At 35.6% G+C, this 14,077-nt stretch overlaps 1 protein-coding gene across 3 annotated transcripts in view; it reads left to right on the top strand.

Annotated features, from left to right (window-relative positions):
* Positions 1–13,641, top strand: part of TMEM30A (transmembrane protein 30A) — a 37,120-nt gene extending 23,479 nt beyond the window's left edge. For all 3 annotated transcript variants that reach the window (XM_014535780.1, XM_005861441.2, XM_014535781.1), the window contains 5 exons: positions 2,735–2,842; positions 5,715–5,802; positions 8,580–8,723; positions 9,605–9,811; positions 12,964–13,641. In XM_014535780.1, coding sequence (XP_014391266.1) covers positions 2,735–2,842; positions 5,715–5,802; positions 8,580–8,723; positions 9,605–9,811; positions 12,964–13,157 — 741 coding nt within the window. In that variant the 3' untranslated portion in view covers positions 13,158–13,641. The remainder of the gene's footprint in view (positions 1–2,734; positions 2,843–5,714; positions 5,803–8,579; positions 8,724–9,604; positions 9,812–12,963) is intronic.
* Positions 13,642–14,077: the final 436 nt, after the last annotated feature.

The raw sequence follows: 14,077 nt of genomic DNA, 5'->3' as shown, positions 1-14,077 counted from the left end.
CTAATTCACCCATTATTTTACGGTATTATTTTTCTATCAGATATGAACCATTACCATAAATACAAACACTTAGTGAAACTATTGACCTTTTATGTCTTAATAAGCAGTTAGAACAACATTTCTGTGTGTGTGTGTGGTCTGTCTGTCTTTTGTATTCACACTTATCTAGCAATCTGGGAAACAGCAGAAAGGACAAATGGCAAGACCAGTTTGTGCTCTTCTTTACATGAAAATTGAACTTAAGAATTCTTTTATTTTTTAGGGAGCAAAACTGCTTTAATACATGCCAACTTTTTATGTTTTTCTACACTTGAGTTTTCTGAAAGGTAGTAATGACTTTTGTAGTCCCTGGTAGATGATTGCCATCTAGTGGTTGTAGTAGCTCTTACACTAAAATAAAGGAAAATGTTGCCTTTTTATAAAAAGAAGAAACTGAATTTGGGAGAAGGCAGATTATTTTACTTTGTTTCAGCAGAAATAACATATAAATTGAAAACACCATAGAAATTCTATTATTTTTCAATGTGATGGACAAATTATAAAGATGCATTAAGTTCTTTTTGTCAGAACAGGCAGAATTAAAGCATTGAAAGAGACTTGTAATGATTTAGAAGCTACATTAGTTTCCCCCCATTAAAAACAGTTATTTTAGCCCTAGCTAGTTTGGCTCACTGGATAGAGCGTCGCCTGGGGACTAAAGGGTCCCAGGCTCGATTCCGGTCAAGGGCATGTACCTTGGTTGCAGGCACATCCCCAGTGGGAGTGTGCAGGAGGCAGCTGATCGATGCTTCTCTCTCATCGATGTTTCTAACTCTCTATCCCTCTCCCTTCCTCTCTGTAAAAAATCAATAAAATATATTTTAAAAAAACAAAACAAAAAAACACACAGTTATTTTAGAACATTTCTTCTGCAAATGTGATCATCTTCAGATTCATTATTTTGTGGTCTCCAACCATTTGAATTGCACTAAAGCCTTTTCAGAAAACTTCAAGTAAGTTATTTTGTCTCAGTATTCATTTAAAATAATTTCTTTTTCAGTTTGTAAGTTGAATTTATTGTACTTCTTAATTGAGATGATACTTTTTTTTAAAGCGTTTTCTTTGTTTCTGTGATATAATTTTTTTTTCAAATCCTCACTGGAGAATATTTTTTCCATTGATTTTTTTCTTTTTTCTTTTTGTAGAGAGATTGAAAGAGATGCAGGAGAAGGGAGGAAGGGAGGGAGGGAGGGGAAGAGAGTGAAAGAGAGAGAGAAAGAGAGAGAGAGAGAGACATCCATGTGAGAGAGACACATCGACTGGTTGTCTCCTGCACACACCCCCTCCTGGGATGGGGAGCAAACCCTCAACTGAGTTATATGCCCTTGCCTGGCAGTTGAACCTCTAACCATTGAGCCAAACCAGCCAGGGCTGTGATATAATTTTCATAACAAAAAATAAAGTAAGTAAATAGTTTTCATGTAAACATTTTCTTTATATAGAATAAGAATTTGCAAACATTTTACATTTGAAAATCAAGCTCTAAATAAATGATTATGTATATGAAAATAGCAAATCAAATAAAGCATATCTGAAATGTTATTGAATTTCTCTTTTTCCTGGATTCCTTTCATCCTTTAATTCCTTTTATTTAGTTTTAATTTTTAAAATTTGTATTGAATTTATTGGGGTGACATTGGTTAATAAAATTATATAGGTTTCAAGTGTACAATTCTATAATACGTCATCTGTATATTGTATTGTGTGTTCACCACCCAAAGTCAGTTTTCCTTCTGTCACTATTATCCCTCCTTTTCTTTAATTTCTTTTAATTGAGGGTAAGATTATAGATAATAGAGGTAGCAACCAGAAAGTAGAAAATCGTGTCATGTTTTGCTACCTCTAAAAAAATCTTACATTCAAGATGGCATCTTGTGAATAATTGTAGTGTATGTAGGTTACTGTTCTTACTCAAGTTATTTCTAATTTGGCTCCATTGAATACATTAAAGTACTTTTCTTGATTATTACAAAGTGACACATTATTTTAGATACTTTACTAATTATTAATTAATTTTTTGTGGTCTTTTTTTTAATATATATTTTTTATTGATTTCAGAGAGGAAGGGAGAGAGAGAGAGAGAGAGAGAAACATCAATGATGAGAATCATTGATCGGCCGCCTCCTGCACGCCCCCCACTGGGGATCAAGCCCGCAACCTGGGCATATGCCCTGACCAGGAATCGAACTGGTGACCTCTTGGTTCTTAGGTCGACGCTCTACCGCTGAGCTACACCCGGCTGGGCCTAATTATTAATTTAATAATTACTACTACTATGTAGTATTCTGTGGAGAAATTTATTATGACTCAGCTCAAGTTCAGAATTACTTGGGCGGTAAGTGCTCATTGGGTAGACCAATCTGAATTAGAGAAAATTTTAAGTTGAAAGTAGATCAGAATAGGGGTGTGTGTGTGTGTGTGTGTGTGTTCTTTTAAATCTAAATAGCACTTCTTTGAAGTCTTTAAGGATATTTTCAAAGTTTATCCTTGGATTTTTGCAACATACTTTCTTTAACCTTACTTACAATTTGTGTTGTTTTAGATTGCCAAGTACTGGTAGAGTTCACCCCAGTACCTGTTTTTTAAGTTTTCATAAACTAGTACAGTCCAAAATTATATAGCCTTTATGTATGCATGACACAGTTTTATACTTAATAGTTTTATGTGAAAAAATTTTCCCTTTCTGTTCCTGTAGGGCAATGTATTTATGTATTATGGACTGTCTAATTTCTATCAAAACCATCGTCGTTATGTGAAATCTCGAGATGATAGTCAACTAAATGGAGATCCTACTGCTTTACTTGTAAGTAAAATGATGAAATATGAAAATGTGCTTTCTATGAAACAATGTGCTAATTGTTTAGTTAGAAATGTTAAAAAAATTTTTAAAGAATTTAAAGTGAAAGAGATTATTAGTGAAGCAGTAGAATAGAGAGAAGGCTACTTCACAGGCAGAGCAGCCAGAAAAGTTAATTTTAATAATGCTAGGATATATTAGACTTTTACTTGCCATTTATAGTTTGTTTAATGAGGGTTTTTATTTAAAAAATGTTCCCCCTGGAATTTACAAAGATTAATGATTTCTCACAGCCAGAAGACAAATTACTACCTGCTTGTTTCTAATAGTGTTCTTGGGATTTTTGCTTTATTAATCTGTTTGTAATGGAATTTTGACAAGTCTAGCATTCTGGGTATGTAATTTGTTCTGTTTGGGTTTATCAGTTATTATCACACTAAGAATATGTAAATAAGCTACCTTTTTAAATTTCTGAGATTGTGTTTTAGAATGGAACATGTATGCTCTTCATTTTTTGACTTGTGGGAAGCCTGAGTAGTAAAGTCCAAAGGGTGGGTTACTGAAAAATTGTCTGAGGAACTTTTTGAAAATATAGATTTCAGAATTCTAAGTATAGCAAGTTAGTGTCTGCAAGGGTGGAGCTCTAAAATGTATATTTTAACAAGCTCCCTTTCTGATGCCCAGCCTGGTTTGGGAATCGATAGACTAGAGGATCTTAGTCTTCTGACTGTTGTTCAGCTTTTCATAGTAGTGGTTGGTGTGCAAGTAAGTATTTATGTTATTGCTGCCAGTCCAACAAACCATCAGAGTCCAAGAGCAATCTAGGATCTCTTACAAACGGTGAATCTCTTAGAATGTAATTTAGGATCATATTGTGACCAGAATGGTTCTGGTAAACCATTGCCCTACTGGTTTTATTGCTAGTTCCTGATGTTTGGGTTCTTAAGAAATAGCAAGTCTGTTTAAAGATCCTAGTTAGGGCTGTAATATTTTACAATTTATGTGGGATTTACTCTGTGGGATCCAATTTTTAGAACTCAAATCCAGTGAAGGTGATGTTCTTTGAGACATACCAACTTCCTAGGCCTCTCTCAATTTGTTGATTGGGAACATAGATTGTGTTCAGAGACCCAAAGTGGTAGTTGATTTGTAATTATTTTATTTAGATATCTACTCATTTCACTGAGGGTGAAAGAAGCTGAGATTGATTCTTTTTTTACAAACTGCAAGCAAAGATTTTAGACTAGACTAGGAATTGATGAAATGTTTTATTGTAAAGGGCTAGATGATAAATATTTTCAGCTATGTAGGTCATATGGTTTCTGTAGCAGCTACTCACCTCTGCCATTGTAGAATGGAAGCAGGTATAGACAATACTTAAATGAATGGGTGTAACTGTATTCCAATAAACTTTATTTACAAATACAGGTGGTAAGCTGGATTTTGCCTGCTTGCTGTCATTTATTGGTCCCTGGTCTGTACCAAAATGTGTGAATTTTTTTTTTTTCCAATCCTCACCCAAGGATATTTTTTCCATTGATCTTCAGAGAGAATGAAAGGGAGGGAGAAGGGGGGAGACAGAAACAGAGAAACATCGATGTTAGACACGCTGACTGGTTGCCTCCTGCACACGCCCCAACTGGGGGTGGGGAGGGAATTTGTCCGGGGAATTGAACCTGTGACCCTTTGGTCCATGGTCTGACTTCAACCACCAACCAGGGCCAAACTGTGTGAATTTAAGACCCTGGGGGTGGGGAGGGAATTTGTCCGGGGAATTGAACCCGTGACCTTTGGTCCATGGTCTGACTCTAACCACCAACCAGGGCCAAACTGTGTGAATTTAAGACGAGGTGATTTTCAAAAATCTTAAAGATTTCAAAAATGGGCAGATTGAAGTTCAAGTTACTTAACATTGTGTGTAAGACTTCATAATATGATATCAACCTACACTTTAGGCTCATTGTTTTATACTTTTTAAAAAAATGTTTTTATTGATTTGAGAGAGAGAGAGAGAGAGAGAGAGAGAAGAGAGAAGCATCATGTGAGATTGTTTTGAGAAATGGCTTAATGTGGCCTTGGAGTCCCAGAACAACTCATATATACAACTAATCTCTACTTGGTAGAATCTTCATTTAACCCTGCAACTGCCATATGTCCTTGAGATCTTCAATAGGGACTAATGCTTCTTGCCTAGCCAGCATTTTCGTTTTCCTTGTACCTGGATGCACAGTTTAGAAAAGATAGTTATATTCTAGGAATCTGCATTAAGCCAACTCCCTCCCTCCTTCCTTCCCTCCTTCCCTCCCTCCCTCCCTTCCTCCCTCCCTCTTTGCTTCCCTTCCTTCTTTTTTCCTTCCCTTGACAGGGGATTTAACTCAGAATCACAAATTTTGAATTAATCCTGTTAATTTTATAAGTGAGCACAGGTAAATCAAGGGACTTGCCCAAAGTCACATAGTACACAACTGGAACTATAATCTCCAGTCTCTTTACCTCCAGTTTAAGACCCCTTCAATTATGTCACAACTAGATTGACAGTAGATTGCTTCTTAATTTTTCTTGGACAGAAAACTTCTTGTGGTTATGATTTCTTTGTTGATATGAAAATAAAAAATGTCAATTTGGTATATACCTGTATGACAAAATATATGCAAGGAAAAGTTACATTAAAATGATAATGCAGTAATGTTAAGGAATGTATTTTAGTATTTAAATGTAGTGTTATTTATAGTCTACTTAAAATACAGACTCATTTTGTATACATTGCAAGTGAGAAGCAAGTAGGGATTGAATTTTTAATCAGTAATAGGAGCCTAGCTCATAGTTCTCTTGGAGGCCTGGGTAATAATTTCTCTTTTCTTTTCCTTCTAAATATCAGAATCCCAGTAAGGAATGTGAGCCTTATCGAAGAAATGAAGACAAACCAATTGCTCCTTGTGGAGCTATTGCCAACAGCATGTTTAATGGTATGATATAAATACAAAGATATAGACATAAAATTAGGAAACTTTATATAATCTTACTAGAGGCCCAGTGCACGAAATTTGTGCACTGGTAGGGTCCCTAGTGGCTGCTCGCTGCCAGCCAGGGCCTCCCTCCCTTCCCCCGGCTGGCCCCACCCCCTGGTCGAACTCCCAGACGAACTCCCCGTTGAGGGGACAATTTGCATACTATGCTTTTATTATATAGGATTACAGATTTAATAGTCTAGTAAACATGAATGAAATTGAGAAATTCAACAATCTTAAGATAAATACAGGGTGTCTCAAAACAATGTATGTATACTTTAACAGCTGATAGCTCAGTTTTCAACATGAAATGTATTTTAATAAACACCGCCTTTATAATTATTCAAAGTGTGTGCATACATTTTTTGGGAATACCCTATATATCAATTAGTAATTCAGTGGGGTATTATAATGCTTTGTGACTTTCTTCTGAGAATGCTTATATTTTAAGGATGAATTTTTGTTTCTGGGAAGAAATAAGCAGGGACATTGTGCTTTCCTATTTCATATATGATAAAATAAAAGCTAGGTTACCTTTCCCACCAACTTTTAATATTTATATCATTAAAAAGATGCTACAGTTGATCATTTAGAGCAGCACTGTATAATTATAAATATAATGTGAACCATAAATGTGAGACATGCATATAATTTTCAGTTTTCTAGTAGTCACATTAAAAATAATAAAAAGAAATAAGTGAAATTAATTTTTAATTAAGTTTATTGAGGTAATATTGGTTAATAAAATTATATAGGTTTCAAGTATACAGTTCTGTGATACATCATCTTTATATTGCATTTACCACCCAAAGTCAAATATCCTTCTATCACCATATATTTGATCCTCTTTAACCTTTACCACTCCCTACACCCTTTTCCTCTGTTAACCACCATATTGTTGTCTGTTTATGAGTTTTTGTTTGTTTTATTTGTTCATTTGTTGCTTTCAGTTTTATATCCCACATATGAGTGAAATCATGGTTCTTGACTTTTTCTGACTTCTTTCATGTTAGCATGATATTCTCAAGATTTATCCACATTGTTGCCGATGGCAGTAATTCATCTTTTCTTTATGGCTGAATAGTGTTCCATTGTATATATGTACCACATTTTCTTTATCCAATTTTCTATTGAGGGACACTTTGTTGTTTCCATGTCTTGGCCACCGTGAATATTGCTGCAATGAATATAGGGGTACATATATGTTTGTGAATAAATGTTTCCAAATTTTTGGGGTAGATACCCAGAAAAGGGTTTCTGGGTTATATGGTAAGTCCAGACTTAATTTTTTAAGGAACCTCCATACTGTTTTCCTTAGTAGCTATGCCAGTTTATATTCCCACCAGCAGTGATGGTGGGTTCTGTTTTATCAAACTACAAAGCTTCTGCACAGCAAAAGGAACCATTAGCAAAACAAAAAGGCAGCCAACTGAATGGGAGAAGGTATTTGCAAACAATGGGAGATATTTGCTCTGACTAGGGATTAATATCCAAAATAAATAAAAAACTCATAGAACTCAACAACAACAAAATTACCCACTCAAACAATAGGCAGAGGACCTGAACAGACACTTCTTCCAAGAAAACATACAAATGGCCAACAGATATATGAAAAGATGCTCAACTTTGCTAGCGGGGAAATACAAATTGAAACTACAATGAGATACCAACTCATATCTGTTAGAATGGCTGTTATCAATAAGACAAATAATAACATGTTGGAGAGGTTGTGAAATTAATTTTAATAATATATTTTATATAACCCAATAAGCTCAAAACATCATTTCAGCATATAAATAATATGCATTATATAAAAGTTGTTGATAAGATATTTTATATTCTACTAGAGGCCCGGTGCATGAATTTGTGCACCAGTGGGGTCCCTTGGCCTAGCCTGCAGGTTCGGACCGAAACCTGCTCTCTGACATCCTCTGAGAGGTACAAGATTGTGAGAGCGCGCAGGCCAGGCTGAGGGACCCCAGTGCACAATCGGGGCTGGGGAGGGATGTGGAGGTTGGCCAGCGGGAGGGACCCCACAGGAGGGCTCCAGGGCATGCCTGGCCTGTCTTGCTCAATCTGGATCGGCTGGACCCCAGCAGCAAGCTAACCTACCGGTTGGAGCATCTTCCCCCTGGTACTGTCTGCCCCCTGGTGGTCAGTGGACATCATAGCGAGCGGTTGAGCAGCCTTAGCATATCATTAGCATGTTACGTTTTGATTGGCTGAATGGACAACTGGACACTTAGCATATTAGGCTTTTATTATATAGGATTTTTTATACTAAGTCTTTGATATACATTTACAAAACATTCATTTAGCTGTCATTTCAAAAGCTCTGTAGCCATGTAACCACTGGCTACTATATTGGACAGTGCAGATAGAGAAATGCACAAACCATTAACTATTTATGAACGCATGTTTAAAAGAAAGAAGAGGCAGATTTACCTTGCAAATAATTTTATTTGGTTTAATATTAAAACATTTGACCTTATCACCTATCAGCCAAATAGGAAATTAACCTAGAACTGTATTGAGTGATGAAAGAAAAGTCCATCTGGGATTATAAATTTTTAATTGCTAATTCACATATAAATAATCAAGAGCAAATATACATCATATGCCTACTCTGTTACCACCACTTTTGGGAGCAAATACCAGATCCTCATTTCTCATAGAGTAAAGCGGGTATTATGGATTTTCAATATTTAGCAATATCTTCCTTTTCTTATGTTTAGATACATTAGAATTGTTTCTGGTTGTCAATGGATCATTTTCAACGGCAATTCCTTTGAAAAAGAAAGGTATTGCTTGGTGGACAGATAAAAATGTGAAATTTAGAAATCCCCCTGGAGAAGGCCCCCTAGAAGAACGATTCAAAGGTAAAATATTACTAATATCCTTTTAAAACATGATATAAGCTAGAAGTTTTAATAAAGTACCTAAAATTTTCAATCTTTCGAATCTCAGAAGATGTTTATGCTTTTTGAAAACAGCTACTTTTCTTAACTTCATACATAGTAAGGTAAAAGTATGTAGTCTGTTCTAATGTACTGAAATTCTAAAGGAAATGTAAACTTTTAATCTTAAACTTCTCTGGTATTTTCTTATAAGCATTTTACCCATAATCTTTTAAAACTGCAATGAAGTTTCTTTTTAACAAACCCCTATTATTTATTATAATTATAGATCCAAATTTACTTTTGTTTCTATATCTCAATTTCACAATGTAATGTTTCATACCACTATATCTTTGCATTAAATTATCTGCCTTTTGGTATATACTCAACAGCTCACTTTTAGTATTCTCTCTTATATATATTTTGATTTCAGAGAGGAAAGAAGAGGGAGAGAGAGATAGAAACATCAATGATGAGAGAGAATCATTGATCAGCTGCCTCCTGCACACCCCCTACTGGGGATTGAACCTGAAACCCAAGCATGTGCCCTTGACTGGAATCGAACCTGGGACCTTCCAGTCCGTAGTCCAACACTCTATCCACTGAGCCAAACCAGCTAGGGCCTTTTAGTATTCTCTTAATTGAGATATTAAATCTTTGTAATTATGTTAAGTTGTTACAACAGGAATTGGTTTCTCTCTTGATATAAGACTTCCTTAGAATATGAATGTATTCAAACCTTTGAAAATGAGAAAAATATTCTGATTGTGTAATATATATCTTTGTTTTATTAGAGTGTGAATTTTCAGTGAAACTCTTAATAGAATATTTTGTCTCTCCCACTCCCACCCCTCCTTTTTAAGATACAACAAAGCCAGTAAACTGGGTTAACCCAGTATACTTGCTGGATTCTGACCAAGATAATAATGGATTCATAAATGAAGATTTTATTGTTTGGATGCGTACTGCAGCATTGCCTACTTTTCGTAAGTTATATCGTATTATAGAGCGGAAAAGTGATTTACATCCAACGTTACCAGCTGGAGACTACTTTTTGAATATCAAATACAGTATCCTTTTTTGGCCACGAGCACATATTCATAGAATTGGAAAGGAGTGTAGTCCAGCCATATCTTAGTTATGTGGTATGCTACTTTGTGTTGAGTTATGATCTCTCCATTTTTATAGGAGTGTATGTATGGGTAAGTATCTTTTATGCCTTCCAGAAATATCTTTAATTTTTATATACTTTGTACAAGGGTTTAAGCATATTATTTGGTAAAATTATTTAAAATGTAGGTTCTGGGTTTACTTGTAAGCTAGATATTTTTACAAGGGTGATTGTAATTGAGCTTAATGGGAAGGCCAGTGAATGTACCTAATAATAAATAAGTGTTGGTGGTACAAGCTGATTTTTTAAGATATATGTTTATTGATTTCAGAGAGAGGAAGAAAGAGGGCGAGAGAGAGGAAAATCAATGAGAGAGAATCATTGATCCATTGCCTCCTGCACGCCCCCTACTGGGAATCAAGCCCACAACCTGGACATAAGCCCTAAATGGGAATTGAACTGTGACCTCCTGGTTCATAGGTCGATGCTCAACCACTGAGCCATGGCGGTTGGGCTACAAGCTGTTTTAATATATATTTTTACATATTAAAAATCAGCAGATATGTTAACTAATATCAACATAATTGTTTCTAACTATTGCTCTGTTCATAGTACAAAACATTTTTATCATTAGCTGTATTTTGCCACATTAATAATTGAGATGTAATTTTCAGTGCTGATAAATATTCATTTCAATCTGACTGTGTCAACATTGTACTAAGTATTTTCCATGCATTATTTTACTTAAATTCAAGCTTTATGAAGTAGTTGTCACCTCCATGTTATAGACAAGGATACAGGAACATAGAGCATTTAAGTAACTTGCCTGAGATTACACGGGAAATAAGTAGAAGAGTTGAAGCTCATGGTCAAGCTGTTGACCCCAAAGGCCATGACTTTTCCGTCAATCACCATCCCTAGCTAGTTTAAACCAGTCCATACCAGCCTAGATGCAGTCTTTCCTAAGACGGAAATGTTGAGCACTACCTTTTATTCAAAACAAAGTCCTTACATTTTTAAATCTCTAGTTCATTTTATATCTTATGAATGAAAAGTTTCTTAAATATTAGCATTTAAATGTTTGCTAATGACAGATTAAAAGTTACCAAGTTTTTGAAACTAGGTCCCCCTAGGAGCAATTTTGGGCAGACAGACCCAGTTCAGGTGCTAGTTAACAGGGGTGGGCAAACTTTTTGACTCGAGGGCCACAATGGGTTCTTAAACTGGACCGGAGGGCCGGAACAAAAGCATGGATGGAGTGTTTGTGTGAACTAATATAAATTCAAAGTAAACATCATTACATAAAAGGGTACGGTCTTTTTTTTTTTTTAGTTTTATTCATTTCAAACGGGCCGTAGTTTGCCCACGGCTGTGTAGAATGAACATTATCTTGATACTGAACAGCTGCCCTCTACTTTGGCTACAGTCTCAAGATAATGCTTTAAAATTACTTAAAATGTAGGTTCTGAATTTATTTGTAAGCTAGATATTTTTACATGGTTGACTGTAATTGAGCTTAATGGGAAGACCAGTGTAGCCAAAGTACAGGGCAGCATTCAATATCAAGATAATGCTCTTTCTACTAGCACCTGAACTGGCTCTGTCTGCCCAAAATTGCTCCTACAGGGACATACTTTCAAAAACTTGGTAACAGTATCCAAACCTGAAGCCTCCAGACTACAATAAAGGAAAGTCTTTGGAGTGAACACTCAGGAATTCTCAGCTGAGAATTTGCATCCCAGGCATGGAGAGGAGAACTGTCAGGAGAATGCAGGATATATTGAAGATTGACAAGATGGGCCTGCAAAATATCAAGGGTTAATTATCAAAACTAGGTATAAGGTAGGAACTAGATATTAGAATTAAGGCAGAAGCCCATTTTTTAGGTTTGTGATACTGGGAGATACTCGCATGGGTGATTTGAGACCGTACTCCTCAGAGCTCTGGGTTAGTTAGAGTTCTCATAATCAGTGTGAACTGATTTAAGAAACTAGTAGAGCTAAACGTGCCATTTGGAGTCATTTGGAGAGTTACAGGAGCCCAGAGAAACAGATGGGGCACAATACTTGATTCAAAAGCCGCTTGTGAAAAGGTTGTAAATCTTTTACATAAGGACTTAGTTGTCCCCTTTTCTGACCTGTTGCTACAATCCTGGAACTGATCCATGCTCATCCAGTAAACTGGCGTCTCATCTCATAAATCTCTTTAACAACCCACCTTTCACTTCCACTCTGTTTTAGCCATCACCTCTCTGTGTCACACCATGAATTTTATCATTACTCCAAATCAGCAAGTTAAGACTTTAGTATAATGCTTTTTTACCCTGTTCTTAGAGTCTTTTCATATTCTCATAACTACTCTCTTGCTACACATGCTCTTTGAGCTTACAGAGACTTCTGATCCCTTCATCTTTTCCTTGTCTCTTGGTCTGTCAACCTCCTCTTTGAGGGTTTAACTGCTACTAGTATTTATTTGAAATATTTTTTCACATTATATTTCTTTTTTTCATTTTTTAAAAAAATATATTTTATTGATTTTTTACAGAGGGGAAGGGAGAGGAATAGAGAGTTAGAAACATCTATGAAAGAGAAACATCGATCAGCTGCCTTCTGCACACCCCCTACTGGGGATGTGCCCGCAACCAAGGTACATGCCCTTGACCGGAATCGAACCTGGGACCCTTCAGTCCGCAGGCCGATGCTCTATCCACTGAGCCAAACCGGTTAGGGACATTTTTATTTTAAATATTTATTGTTGAAAATACTACATAGACCCCTTCTGTTCCCCTTTAATCCTTCTAGTCATTTATTTTTGGCATTTTGCCCCTCCTGTGTAATAAGGGCACAAGTATCTGAGAACCGATATAACTGTTAAATTTGGCTGTTTTTTCTTGCAAACTATATTGGCTATCCTGCTAACATTTAATCTGCTAAACCAGTTCTTCAAGATAAATATTACACAATTATTTTATGATTCAGAACATGGGAGTAAGGTGCCTGGGTATCATAGAATTATGCCAATGAATTACAAGCAATTAAATGCTAACTTTTTAAGGTGTATTTTAAAAATAAAGTCACTGAACATGGAAAAGTTTTCCTATTCACTCTTCAGATTACCCTGTACATTCTTTTGATGGACGAAAACGGATGATCTTAAGCACTATTTCATGGATGGGAGGAAAAAATCCATTTTTGGGAATTGCTTATATCACCACTGGATCCATCTCCTTCCTTCTGGGAGTTGTATTGCTAGTAATTAATCATAAATATAGAAACAGTAGTAATACTGCTGACATTACCATTTAATTTTATATTCTGAAAACAAACTTACCGCATGTACATCAAGGCCAGTTCTGTTCAGCCTAGCTTTTGAATGCCGATGTCTGGTTAGTATGTCATTTTTGAGGTTGGCATACCACTTTTTATTTAAAAAAGTCTTTGTCCTTTACTTCATTCCTATGGATGACTTATGAAAATATATGATGGTTATAAAACAAATTAACTTTATTGATCATGTCAGCACTGTAACTACTGAAATGGCATTCTAATGTTTGCTTTTTGATGGGACAGCCCATATGCATAGAGCCTCTATCATGTGAAATGTGTCTGCTGCTTAAATGTTTATGCTGTGTTGATAAATATTATATTGACATACGTGCTGTATATGTGTGCCTATTGTGTAAAGAGAGGAATTACAAGATGTATGAGTATAATGATTTGCTAACCTTCAGGATTCAAAGTTATGAAAAAATGAAGAAAGACCAAATCTAAATAAAACACTTCATCATTGTCATGTGTCATGTGTAAAGGCTTAAAGTACCATCTTTGGTGAGGTGGTTCATGTATATAATTTATCCAGTATAGTTCTTTGTCAAGCTTAGTTTTGATTTCACCTTTGAAGTCTTACTTATGCTCATGTCTGAAGAGGTCAGGTAGGAGAATTTAAAATTCATCTTTCCATTTGGTTAAGATGTTGCAGTCAGGAACCCCAATTCACTTGATATGTTTTTACATGTGATCATGGAAATACCTCAAGCTGTTTTTACTTTGCAGGTAAGTGTTTTGACTTCAGTACTAATATTACATTGCAGAAATTTTGGAAAATAGTAACCTTTATTTCCTCTATATTTCATTCAATTTTTGCATATAGGTCAAATATGGATGTGTATGCACATTCTCTTTAGTTAATGCAACAATTGTTTGGGTTGGTTTTCCTAATACATTAT

Source organism: Myotis brandtii, unplaced genomic scaffold (genome assembly GCF_000412655.1).
Source record: "Myotis brandtii unplaced genomic scaffold, ASM41265v1 scaffold151, whole genome shotgun sequence".
Classification (NCBI taxonomy): Eukaryota; Metazoa; Chordata; class Mammalia; order Chiroptera; family Vespertilionidae; genus Myotis; species Myotis brandtii.
The sequence above is the reverse complement of the archived record's forward strand: the minus strand, read 5'-3'. Positions and strand labels throughout refer to the sequence as shown.